The sequence below is a fragment of the Betta splendens genome, chromosome 1, assembly GCF_900634795.4.
Source record: "Betta splendens chromosome 1, fBetSpl5.4, whole genome shotgun sequence".
Classification (NCBI taxonomy): Eukaryota; Metazoa; Chordata; class Actinopteri; order Anabantiformes; family Osphronemidae; genus Betta; species Betta splendens.
Window position 1 is genome coordinate 1,112,982 of NC_040881.3, and position 13,097 is coordinate 1,126,078.

General features: G+C 51.5%; 3 protein-coding genes across 3 annotated transcripts; all 3 read right to left on the reverse strand.

Annotated features, from left to right (window-relative positions):
* Positions 1-1,397: 1,397 nt before the first annotated feature.
* On the reverse strand, positions 1,398-5,667 carry zgc:66455 (uncharacterized protein LOC393502 homolog). Its single transcript, XM_029172740.3, has 9 exons — positions 5,602-5,667; positions 4,492-4,743; positions 3,857-4,148; positions 3,738-3,779; positions 3,518-3,618; positions 3,351-3,412; positions 2,129-2,289; positions 1,907-2,056; positions 1,398-1,840 (listed from the first exon to the last, which is right to left on the reverse strand). Exons 1-9 carry the CDS (start codon positions 5,665-5,667, stop codon positions 1,461-1,463), a joined length of 1,506 nt encoding a protein of 501 aa, XP_029028573.1. The 3' UTR covers positions 1,398-1,460.
* Positions 5,254-10,415, reverse strand: b3gnt2a (UDP-GlcNAc:betaGal beta-1,3-N-acetylglucosaminyltransferase 2a). The gene is made up of 5 exons (XM_029158501.3): positions 10,275-10,415; positions 9,450-10,157; positions 8,397-8,505; positions 5,602-7,677; positions 5,254-5,525 (listed from the first exon to the last, which is right to left on the reverse strand). Exon 4 carries the CDS (start codon positions 7,657-7,659, stop codon positions 6,463-6,465), a length of 1,197 nt encoding a protein of 398 aa, XP_029014334.1. The 5' UTR covers positions 7,660-7,677; positions 8,397-8,505; positions 9,450-10,157; positions 10,275-10,415; the 3' UTR covers positions 5,254-5,525; positions 5,602-6,462.
* Positions 10,352-12,963, reverse strand: commd1 (copper metabolism (Murr1) domain containing 1). Its single transcript, XM_029158523.3, has 3 exons — positions 12,738-12,963; positions 11,960-12,250; positions 10,352-11,065 (listed from the first exon to the last, which is right to left on the reverse strand). The coding sequence occupies exons 1-3, from the start codon at positions 12,909-12,911 to the stop codon at positions 10,958-10,960; spliced, it is 573 nt and encodes a 190-aa protein (XP_029014356.1). The 5' UTR covers positions 12,912-12,963; the 3' UTR covers positions 10,352-10,957.
* Positions 12,964-13,097: the final 134 nt, after the last annotated feature.

The following is a 13,097-nucleotide window of genomic DNA, read 5'->3' on the forward strand; positions in this document are numbered from 1 at the left end:
CTGCTCCCTGGAGGACGATCATGCTCCCTGGAGGACGATCCTGCTCCCTGGAGGACGATCCTTTAAGCTCTTTTATATCAGAAGAACAAACAACTTGTCCTAATTCCTCTGTGGTTAAAAGCAGAAAAAAATGAATATTACAACTAATGAAAATAAAATCATTGGTTTAAAATAATCTAATTTTATGATTATCATCATATTATCCTAAGGATCAGAGTGAGAGTTGATTTTAAACTGCAGATTTGTTAACAAATCTCCTGCAGGATGAGACCAGATCGACTATAAATCCACAAAGCTTGAGTTCATGTGATGATGTGAGTCAAACATTAAGCAGCTGAAACTAAACCATAAAAAGAAGAAGGAAGAGTTCACTAACATTCAGATGAACAGACTCACAGCAGGTTGGGGGTTTATTACTCCACCTGTTCAGATGGATCCGTTCTACGTACAAATGTGTTGTTAGCTTCATGTCAGCAGGAGCTCCACCTGCACGTACTGAAACATTAAGAGGAAGCGATGACTCAGCCTTTTTTCCTGACGCGGCTGAGCCTCACACCTGGTCAGTGCTAGGCTTCATATCTTCATCGCATCCGAGTCAAAAGCTGCCGACCTCTTATCAGGCCGAGCAGCTGCCCAATCACACTTCACACGGCTTCGCTAATAGAAAAATAAATGGCCCGGGATCCAATTCCAGCACATTCAGCCCGAGAGGAAAACGCAGACAACGAAGCCCAACAGCGAGATCATTTTGTTGGAGATGCAGACTCAGCATTTCTGAATGGACACACAGCCGAACCACAAGATGCTTTAAGTGATATAACATTAGGATATAAGTTTATCCATATTTAAAAAAAAAACAAAAAAAAAAAAACTTATTTTTTTAACATACCCTGATGAAGAAAGTTGTACTTTTTGGGTATAAACCTGTATTTCAATGACTTTGATAAAAATGTACCATAAGTAACAAATACTTGACTTTTATTAAACATCAGATACAGAAGCGGACTTGGGATGTGAAAGCAGCTCCATCATGAACGTTCTCTACAGTAGCGGGTGTGGTGGAACCATGTTAATTATAAGAAGCGCTTGGTTCTCATCACCAGCAGATATTTGGAGAGGGAACAGGAGCCGGTCGGCGACAGCTCTGGATTAGCTGCTGTGAGCCTCTTAAACGGGTCTGGACCGGCGGCGGCGCTCAAGTCCACGACAGGACACGTGTCCTTGAGAAGGGAATTATGGACAAGGCTGCATTTACGGCCTCCACCCCCCGACCGGACGAGGCCGAGCCTGGTTCCGTCCTGTACCGTCCTAACGTGGACCGAGACCATGTAAATGCAGAGTGTAAATAACCTGAAGGATGGAACCGTTCTCAGCCTCTTAGACAAGAAACACGGACACGCTGTTTAGCTGTGACTTTAATGGAGCAGACAAACAGTGGACATCGGGCTCCGTCCGGCTCTTCACATCCTCCCGCTCTCCTGCGTCTCCGCGGCGCCGTCCGCCGGCTGCAGCGAGCTGAAGCGCAGCAGCGGCAGGTCCACGGCTGGACGGCGCCGCTTCTCCTGGGCCCAGGCGGCGCCAGGCCCGCGGGCCGGGAGCGGTGGGGGCGAGCTGGTCTCAGCGGGGCAGGAGTAGTCGTCATGGTGAGGGTGGTGGTGGTTGTTGTTGAGGTCGGGGCCACACGTGCTGCTGCGGCTGCGGCACTGAACCATGAACGCCCCCCGGTGGTGACGGCGGTACAGCACAGCGGCCACCACCAGCAGCATCAGGATGAAGGCGCTGAGCAGGAAGAAGAGCGCGTACACGCCTTTGGCCTCCGGAGACAGGCCCGAGCTGCAGCCTGCACACAAGCAACGGGACGTCAGCGGCTGGACCGGTGCCGGCCACGGAGTCACTGCCACGGTACCTCTCAGGTCCACACACACGGTTCCCCCCGATCCCAGCCGGGACGCGTCCCTGAAGCCGGGCCGACAGTGGCACGAGTAGGAGCCAAAATGGTTCACGCAGTCGGCGTTGGCGTCGCACAGAACCAGCTGGGTCCCACACTCGTTCACATCTGCCACACAGAAGAGCCTCTTCACGCACACAGCAAAAAGCAGCAGCAGGTGACGAGAGAAGAAGCTCGGACCTGAAGTGGACGCAGACATGACGGCAGCCTCCCTGTGGGCGTCCCCGAGGCTGGAGGCCACGAGGCCCTGCAGAGCAGAGGGCACCGAGGCCTGGAGCCGGGAGCCACTGGGGCCCGGTCCGACACGCAGCCAGAGGATGTACAGCACGCCTGCATTGAGCCTGCTCACAGAGGAGCATGTGAGAGAGAGAGGGAGGGGGGGGAGAGAGAGAGAGAGAGAGAGAGAGAGAGAGAGAGAGAGAGAGAGAGAGAGAGAGAGAGAAAGGCAGAGAGAGAGGGGGGAGAGAGGGGGGAGAGAGAAAAAAGCAGAGAGAGGGAGAGAGAAAAGCAGAGAGAGAGAGAAAGCAGATATAGAAAAGCAGAGAGAGAAAACGAGAGAAAAAAGGAGAGATAGGAAGGTGGAGAGAAGAGAAAAAAAGAAGAGAGAAAGATAGAGCGAAATCGATAGAGAGAGAAAACAGAGAAAAGATAATATAGATAGAATCTACTAATTCTTTTTTATATCTCTCATATTTTTTCTATAAACTCTCTCAAAATCCTACTTCCTCTCTACTCTCTCTTCTCTCTCTCTCTCTCTCTCTCTCCTCTTCTTTTCTACTCTTCCCCTCCCTCTCTCCTCTCTCTCTATGCTCATCTCTCTCTCCTCTCCTCTCTCATCCTCTCTCTCTCTTCTTCTCTCTCTCCCCCTATCTCCTCCATCTTTATCTCTCATACCCTTCTACTTCCTCTCTCTATCTCCCCCCTCATCTATTTTTCTTCTAATACCTCTATATATATATATAAAAACCCCTATATATCACTATATATATTAAAACATATATCTACTTTTTTTTTTTTCTATGTTTCCTCTATTCTCTTTATTTTTTTTTTCATCTCTCTTTTTTTTAATCTTAAAAAAAACTATCTATCCTATATCTCTCAATATACACTAATATATATCTCTATTTCTCTCTTCTTTTTCTATCTCTATCTCTATCTAAAATTCCTATACTTTTTTTTCCTTATTATCTCTCTCTCTCTCTGACTTCACCTCTCCTCTGATTTTCTTATATCTATAGAAAACCCCCATATATAATATATTAAAATCTATATATACTATATATATCTATATATATATATATATCTTATATAAAAGCATCTATATATACATCTATATATATAATCAGAGACACACACTTCTGATGCTACCTGCACACACACACACACGCAAACACACACCTACCTTTTAATTCTCTTCAGAGACATGGACAGCAGCGGACGCACGGCTTCCAGCTTCTCACGCACCTGCAGCAGCAGCACAAGCGTCACCGTCAGCATTGGACTGAGCCTTCACAGCTCCTGCCGGCTGCGCGTTCACGCGTTCACACGTTCGCGCGTTCACGCTCCTACCAGAGACTTGACGGGCAGCAGCAGGGACCTGGCCTGATTTTCCCAGGAGTCGTCAGAGTCCTGCTTGAAGTCCACCTCTACTGCTACTTCAAACAGGAAATCTGCCGGAGAGCAAAGGTCAGTGGGGCGCCAGGTTGGTGGACTTTACTGCAGGAGGTCCATGTGAGGAGGCACATTACAGGTGGTGCTGTTTGTTAATACGTCTGGCATCAGAACTCACCCCCCGGGAGCTGTGGCTTCACAGAGTGGTTCCGAACGGCGGCTGGAAGAGACACAGGAAGACGGTCAGGGGAGAAACGGGTCGACCCGCTGAGGCAGAGCTCTGCCCCGCGGACTCACCGCTCCCCCTGGGGTCCGACAGCAGCTCCACCGCGCTGGGATGAGCCTGCTCGGCCCGGTCCCCGCGGCGCGCAGCTGGTTCTGATCCGTCTGCGGACGTGTCCCCCCTCCAGCGGTCGCGGTCCTGTCCGGCTGTGGCGCCGTCAGCGTCGGGTCTGAGCCCGTGGCTCGTGTCACGTCTCTGCTGCGGCGACTCATTGATTCCAGCGATGTGAGCGGCGCCTCTTTCGGGCCGGGAGGTTCTGAGAGTGGGCACGGCCGTCAGCGGGTCGACCGGAACGTCCTCCCAGACCTGGTGTCACCATGGGAAGAGTCAGGGGCAGATTAAGTCCATTTGGTGCGTGAACAAACCGACCCAGGGGTTTCATATCAACCACGACCAGAAACACAGATCCTAAACAGCCTGCAAATACGGAACCAGGCTGGGCCCGTTTGGACCACACCGGACCCATGCGGGTCCTGCTGGTGCTGATCGCCTTTCTGTCTGACTGGGATCAGGGTTGTTTGGTTCCTGCTCAGTTTCGCTCTGGATTTAGTGCCTTTGCGAGGGTTCTGCGAGCTCGGCCTCTAAATCCAAAACAATGAGCTGAACGATGCTAGAACGCGGAGCCAAACCGGGCCGATGCTTGACCCACCTCGGTGTCAGCCTCCTCCTCGGCCTCCAGGGGCAGCGCCTCATCAGAACCATCAGACTCCATACGTACACCCTCTAGAACGGGTCCGGGGTCGCTGGAGTCCACCGGGCCCTCTCGCTCGCCTCCCCGAGGGTTGTAGACAACGGGGGGTCCAAACGCGTGGTAGCGCCCGTAGAAGCCCCTGTAAACCGGGCCGGGCCACCCGCCGATCAGCAGCACCACCTGCAGAGTGTTGGAGGACGACGTTGTGCTCTGTTCAAACAGTGAGACCAACAATATCTGCAGTCCTTCACTTCATCAGCTTGAGGGACGTGCATATTTAGTTCGTGTGTTTATCCTTACTAAGTATCCCAAGCCATATCCATGAGGGTGATCTGCACGCCGCAAAGAAACCACCCGACCGCTACTGGCGTGCCCCTCAAGCGGGACAGGTCCACTGGGTGGTGGAAGTCGCTCGCAGGTAGAGCAGCCGTGGATCCCATCTGCATGCCATCAGGGCGTCACACGCGTGGCCTGTCTCCGACGAGTGTGTCATCCCCTCAGCGGAGGCTGATGTGCCGCACAGGTAGAGTCTGTGCTCCAACAGGTCTGCATGGGGGTGAAGCTACGCTCGCCTGCTCGCGGTCAGGGTCGTCAGTGGTCACGCGGTCCGTGGCAGCGTTTACAGGGGCTCGCTCTAGCGCGAAGCTCATAGGGCGCCGTACGGCGTCGGGCTGGTGTCCCCGACTCTCGTGTTAGTGGGCGAAAAGACACAGAACCAGCTTCAACAACCCACAACCACATTCTACTTCCCACAGAGACACGAACCGGCGTCAAAGTCCCGCTGGTCGTGGGTCCTTCAGTCGGTTTAGCCTGAACATCCTCACGTCTAAGGGTTCAACATGAAACAGGCCTCTCTGCATCACATCCTTCAACAAAGCGGCTCAGTCCACAGATTCTCTCAGGAACGTCTAGACGTCAGCCTCTACAAACGTTTCCTGCCACCGCTGGTTTTTCGTCTCACCTGGAGGCGCCGTGGCTCCATCTCTGCTGATCTACACACAACAGAGCAACGCAATCAACCGAGGCACCGTCAATTAGTGATTTAACACCTTCGCTCCAAACGCTCACCTGTGCTTCACAGTCTTTCCGGAACAGAGCGCCCACCAGCAGAAGAATGAGCAGCGGTCGTAGCATTTTACGGCTAAATCTATTGAACATGTGAAACCAACGTCAGTCGACTCTCACAGCTTCTAACAAAGTGCGGCTTCGCCTCCTGTCACAGCAGCTGAAATGGATCAGCTCCCTGATTTGCTCCCTCTCCTGCTCCGAGCGGCTCAGCAGAGGCCGCTGTTGCTCCTCACCAGCTTTTCTGTGTTTGAAGCCAACGCATCCGGTTCATGGCCTCGTGTGCAACACGTGAAAACACACAAGACGACAAGTTCAAATGAAGAATCAGCCGATTAGACACTAGCACAGGTTTATTGATCAAACACAGTGACCCAGAGGACTGAAACACACGCACAAACACAAAAACACCAAAGACAAACCCAGGAACAGCGGCAACTACACATGTGAATCCCACCGTTACATCAAATTACTGGCTCAGATTCATGGATTTAAACTGTGCATGAAGCCAAAACCTGAAAGGAATCCTCGTTGGACTGTTGGCTCACAAAAAACGAGAAAAGGTCTGTGTGAGGTCTCCAAATCTTCTCACCAAGTTCCATGAGTGAAAACCCAGCGTCAGTGGATCAGAGCCGGTTTGGCATCAGAATCACCTCACTGTTGATGTCATGAGCTCAGAACAGAGACAAACTAACGCCTGCAGCAGAAGATCCTCCAACACGTGATGAAGGTCATCAGTGTCAGTGCTCTGAAGGTCGCACGCTAATTCTAAACGAGCATCAACACAACGCTGCTAGAATAACACTGGTGTCAAACTTCAGAGATGACAGTTCGATTACAACAGGCCTTCACACGTACAGCGCCTCACTGGCAGTCGAGCTCCGGGAGCACGACCCACGGCCAGATCCGCAGCATCTCCTGGGGCGTGCGGCTGTGGACCAGCAGCAGGCTCCTGTAGATGCAGGGCGCGTCCCGGTACTTCTCCTCGATGCCGAACGTCCTGAAGCCGCTGTGCTTCTCGGGGGCCAGACCCAGCTTCCTGAGGCACATCCCTGTGTACACGTCATCGATGGGAAACATGAGCACCTCCTGAGACGCGTTGTGGAGGCGTAAGGCCAGCGCTCCCGAGTACAGGTACCCCCCCCCCCCGGCGTAGGCCGGGTACTGGCCCTCAAACACACTCTCAGGGATGAAGTACTTGAGTTTTGGGTCCCGGTGCGGGCCAGCGTTACTGATGACATCACCGATGAAGAAGTCCTGGGCTCTGAGCTCTGACAGCCCGTCCAGGAGGCCGATGATTCGTAGGGTGTTGACGAAGACGTCATCGTCTCCCTTCAGGATGTACTGAGCTTGCGGACAGTGTTTACTGAACCAGTCCAGGAAGAGGACTTCCTTCAGGGTCAGGTTGAAGAAGGTGTCCCTGTAATCCCACTGCAGAATGTCTTTGTGCAGCGCCGCCTCGTGGCCCAGCATGCCCAGCAGGTCCGGGAAGTGGTCCTCGGCCGCGGTGTGACCCAGCAGGAACACGGTCGCCACGCTGCGGTTGGCCAGCACGCCGGCCCGGCCCCACGTCTGCCGTATGGCCTGGCGCCGGTCAAAGTGCGGCATCAGGGACTTGACGGCCAGCAGGAGGAAGGGCTGCTCCGCGCAGACGCCAGGCTGGTTTATCCGCATGGGATACAACCTGCAGCGCATGTGCACCAGGAAATCCTGGAAGCGCCGCGGCAGAGAGTTGTAGTCCGCGATTTGAGCGGGGACTCTGTGGTCCGGCTGGCAGGGGTCCGCTGGGCCGGAGTCATTCATCCAGTGGGGCAGCTCCACGAGGGAGAGCCCAGGGTTGACGATGGGATTGTGGATGAAGTCGAGGCGCTGCTGCTCCCTGTTCCAGAAAGACTTGCTCTGTACCGGTTTGCTCCAAAACCTCTGGGACGGGATCCGGACCTTGTCGCCACCACTTCTGTCATGGCTAAGGGTCCATGAAATGCCCACTAGGACGCAGACGAAGATGTTGAACGACAGCATCATACAAAGGGCCTTGGTTTTCCTGCGGGGCACAGGCATGTTGGCTCCTCTCTGGACCTAAACACAGACGAGGAAAGAAGGGCTGAGATCTGCACAACAAATAAGACCAGGAGCATTTGGAGACACAGGCGAACGGGTCGGGTTCCAGCCGCCAGCAGAGGAGAACCAGAACAGGTCAGTGGGAAGCTTCATGCTGCTCCAGTTTGTTCCACAGCTGCACACAAGGCTGCGCTTTCATCCCTAATCCTGCAGGAATGGGCCCAGACCCCCCCCCCCCCCACACACACACACACACACACACACACACACACAGCAATGACAGACGGGAATCACACGTTTCCAATTGAGGCGTGCACATGATGCCGGTTCCCTGGGAGCAGTTGTCGCCACATTTCCTGGATCTACTCAGAAAAGCAGCAGAGACTAAAGGAAGCAACGCAGCCTGCGAGCATCGCTTAAGGTCAGCAGCAAAATAGTTTTACTGAGTGACCAAAGAGGCAGAACTTCCATTTACTCATTTAGGCTGCTGTTTCATTCCAGGTTCCTTTTAGTCGTTTTAACAAACACAGACCCGTTCCCACTCATATATTACAGTGACTTAATAAACCTCAGGTTGAATCCAACAGTAAATCCTGCTCTGAAGCCTTTAATGACTCGTATCAACACAAACACTAAACTCAGATACAGGACTTTCTTACACATTTGACTGGAGCTTTGGTGAAAATGCCAACTGAAAACTGGGCCCGAACAGAAGCTGGCTACACTTTTAGCCGTACCTGACAGACAGATACTTCATCAGTTGGCTCCGGTGGGAACCGCGACGTGTCCCGGCCTCACGTGGATGAGCTGCAGGGCGGAGGACGACCACGGGCTTTCTGGAGCCATCTGGAACCGAATCCAAGCAAATTATTTAATATGACACCATGGTACTGCAGAAGGAAACAGGCCCCGGCCTTTGAACTGGGTTCAACCCTGCAGAACGCCAACAGGTAGATGAAAGTTTATCTAGAGACAATACTAATTTATAGCTGCCATTAAAGCACATGTGCAGAGCGGAGGGGGCAGGTCCCGGCAGGTGAGATCATGTCTCCACCTGCCGGGACCTGCCAGCACGTTGGGACCTGGGCCCAGTGAGAAACCAACACGTAAAGCGTGTGGGAGCCACGACCTTGGAGGAGCTGCAGGTTTGTGTTTACTGCTACACCAGGCCACGAGTCACCCGGGTTTATGGTAAACAAACTCCTTGGGACGTCAACGGCCCAGAAAGGGTAAAAAATGACAATGTATACTCAGTAGTTAAAGAACAATACAAGGCTTTAACTCATCATTTACATAATTCAAAAAGCAGCTGTAGATAAAACATGGCAGTGGTGATAAGATGCAGCTTTGGATCCGTCCATCACTGAGTCCAGATGTGGGTCCGAACCAAGGAGCCCGCTCTGTGTCCAGAGACGAGGATCAGCAACTGTTACGTCGTCATCATCATCATCATCACTTTATTACTACATCAGACTGCTACAGAGCCCGCTTATCCTTCTCTGGATCAACATCACTTTGATGTCAGATGAATGACTTTTTTCTACTACTATCTCATTTTGACAGCTGGCTTCAGCTTCCTGAACCCGTTCATCAAGCATCCACTAACTCATGCGTCAAAAGTGTCGTTTAACTAGTAGTAAGTAACTTTTCCCAAGTCTGTACGTTTCTGGGTAATCAAGTTAACGGTTTAGTTCAATGTTCCGATGTCTCACCGAATAATGACTCACGTTAAACCGCATTTAGCGGCACAGACGCGCTGATTAAACCACTGTAATTAGAAACGAACCAACCTCAGGTCAGACGCGTCCGGCAGCGCGCGCTGATTCTCCTTAAACAGGGAACCGTCCAGGAACCAAAACCAAAGGTGACTTCCTTCTCTGATGAAGGCAGGAGGAGGAGGAGGAGCTCCTCCTCCTCGCGCTCAAAGGTATCGGACTTGACCAGGCTGAACGAGCGGAGGCGGAGACGCGGCCGCCGCACGCAGCGCACACGTGTCCGTCACTTTAATGTTGGGATAAATGAATGCAGCGCAAACAAAGTCAAGATGTCGGTGAACTCCTCCTGCAGTGGGAAGACACGCGTGACACTGAGTGTGCTGTCAAAAGACGCATTTAGGACTGGAGGCGCCTCAAAAGAACTGCAACTGCGGGATGTTCACGTTATTGGAGCGTGTATCACATGAAATAACTGAGGCGGCACAATTCAATAAAAACAATAGTGACGTAGGAATCCTTCCTGACCGTCAGCTGAAAACAAGTTCATGTTTGAGCTGCTGAACTTTATTCTTCCTTCAGGTTCATTGTGTAGAGGATGGATCTTGTTACTGTCACTCAAAACAACCACAGGTATTAAACTGAACTCGGTGCAGCTGTTCAGACATCTGGAAGCTGCTCTGACACAACGAGCGCCTCAGCGTTTTCAGGATGGTCAGACTGGACCATGAATCCTGCTGCCTTCATTCATTTAAAATGATCATCTCCACAATGCAGTGCTTTAAGCTGACAAAAAAAGCAAAACAATTCAAACTTGCATCGTTGTGTAACATTTTAAATCTGATCACTGATCTCGTGTGAGCAAACATTTTATCTGCAGTCAGATAACGCTGAAGAACAAACCTTTGTTGGGGGAACTTGCGCCATCCTGCAGACTGAAAGCAGAACTGTGACCTGAGGCCAAACTGCAAGGACTCAGGTTTCCTTATCAAGCTGATATCAGCCTTTTATTGTGTAAGATAATAATTCACTGTCATCCACCTCTGAAGCAATGTGGCGTCCTCTGTGAACACAGAGCCATTTTACACAGACAGGAGTCAAACTAAACAGTTACTAATAGAATAAAAGATGCTGCAGGCTGGAGGCGCGTGTTCCCAGCATCCACCTCAGCAGCTCATGTTTGAACAGACCGGAGCTGCTCCCAGTCGCATTGGTCCACACTGGAAGTTCTCTGGGTTTTGAGCAAAGAGCCTGTAAGAGCCTGCTAGTGCGCAGACGTGGGTCTTGCTCTCTGCATCACATTGCTGCAGATCGTTTCCTTTACTGGGACAAACACGCTGGTTTAGACCAGCAGGAGCTCAGGTCTGTTAAAAGGGAAACGGCATATTTGGAATCATGTGGGCAAGTGTTTCCCTTTGAAATGAATGTGGATGGTGAATAAGCTGTACATTATAAACATTATGTCGGTTGAGTCTGTAGAAAGTGCAAATGACACGTTGGATCCATTGCTGCATGTTTGAACAGCTCCCATTTCTCCATTGTGCTGAATGAACCCTTTCCGGCTGCTGGACCAAACCACAGCGTCACTAGGTGCGGTGAACGAAGCGGTCGGCGCTCTGCTGAATGTCAGCCATCTTCTTCAACACCTGATTGATGCTGGCTTCATCCATTTCCAAGCACAGGAACTCAGACTCCTGGCAGAGGGAGAAAGACGATGTTAACGTTTGAGGTGAGGAAGAAGAAACCCAGCGGAGGCCGTCTCCTGCAGACCTTCACCAACTGAGGTTAAATTTAAGTTGAACGGACAACCCTTAGTTCAGCTCAGCGAAGCCTGCTGAGCTGTGGTTGGCTACGACTCATTGATTACTCCTCACCAGGGAAAGCTGGAGTCTTTGTACATTATGGCCTCAGGACGACCCGTCTGCTGCAGGAAGCCTCCAGCCAGGCCGGGGTCTGGCCACCGCTCATTAAAGCAGCAGCTGATCCCTGACCTGAGCGCTGGAGGTGGAGAAGCTCCAAATACCCTCCCAGACGACGGCAGATGATCTGCTGGGCTGAGCGTCACGAGCCAAACAATGAATGACTGAATCGGGATTTTCGCTCCGTCGTAAACCATAGTTTAAAGTGTCTGCAGCGTCTGTGAGCAGCAACACGATGCTTTAGAACGGCTGCTTTAAGTGGCCACGTAGCAACTGTGCTACTAAACCGTGACCTTCAACCGCGTAACGATGCGCCAGCTTCACCTCGGACCCCGTCTTCATTCAGTAACAGTCGTCTGTAAAATCATTTGTCTTAAATCACAGTAACTCCGTGCCGATGTTTGGTCTGAGCCTCGTCTCAGTTTTGCTCGTTGGCAGCCGTTACACTTTAATCTGTGCAGGTGAGGTTGAAAGCTTTTGCTGCTGCAGCTTCTTTTCACTGAAGGTACTGGGACGTCATCGCCGTTGGGCTCATGGTTTCATGCCCTTGAGTTTTAAGTCATCCTTACATTTCACAGCGGCATCACTTTTGTTGTAACTGTTGTTGGACACTTTGCTAGAGTAGAACACTGAGGAAGTTCCAGTGTCAGAACAATAATGAACTGGTACCTGTCCAGCTCTGCCCAGCTCCAGCTCCATCAGGGCCACTGGACCACTGTGGCTCACGTCCCCCTGCCTGGCTGCAGTCTGCAGGTCCACCCTCCAACAGAGGCCCCTGAGCGCCGGCTCCCAGCGGCTTTGAGCCAGCAGGCTCTCCCTCACCCGGGTCCGATGGCTCTTCCAGAAGCGGGACAGGGCGGCGGCCTGTTCGGCGCTCACCCCACCTCCGCCGTGCTTCTTCGTCTGAGCCGTGAGGAAGGCCTCAAGCTGGACGGGATCCATGTCTGCCGAGGCCACGGACTGAAAGATTGGGACGACAGCAATAAGACAATGAGCTAAAGCCCAACACAAAACTGAAATAATTAATTAACGAGCACAGAGTTACTTTGGGTTGAATAAAGTAAAAGAAACAAAAGAATGCTGCCCCCTGCTGGCAACAGGTGGGAACCAGGAAACTGAACACGAGCGGAAACTTCGATACTACTGAGCTACGGATTCACTACTACGTTTGATTCATACCAATTTGTTTAGAGTTTAATGGAACCAGAATTTTACGTGGGTCTCACCACGAGTCTGTTCATGAATTAAACCTAACACGTTTGTGTGAAAAACGTGTATATTAGACACACGAGGAACTAATTTGGACTAAACTCCAATTGGCCTTATTGTAGAGCCTATGGAGATTGATGCTAGAGTTCTTTGTGTGTTTCTGTCACCGGGTACTTGCACCGCTTTAGGTCACCTGAGTATCACTTCGGACTGGATATGGTTCCGAAGCAGCTCCTACCTTGAGCAGAGACGCCATCTTGTCGTGCAGGGCCGTGAACTCGTCCTGCGGCAGCTCCGGGAACAGCTCGCGCTTCAGCAGCTGCTCTGTGATCTCTCGGTTGTCGTAATAAACCTTCTGAGCGATTCCGTTCAACAAGCCGCTCAGAGACTTAGACGCCTCCACGTCCGCCATATTGTCCTGCTAGCAGAGTCACGTGATGCAGTGACTAGACGTATCACGTGAAGTCCTGGGCCCCGTGGCATTGTGGGGGTTCCAGTTTTCCGACCTTAAACTACTTCCATTCTGACGGAAATCAGTAGTTTAATTGTTGAGTATTAGTTAATATTAGTGGATTTTATTTGTACTAAAAAATTAACC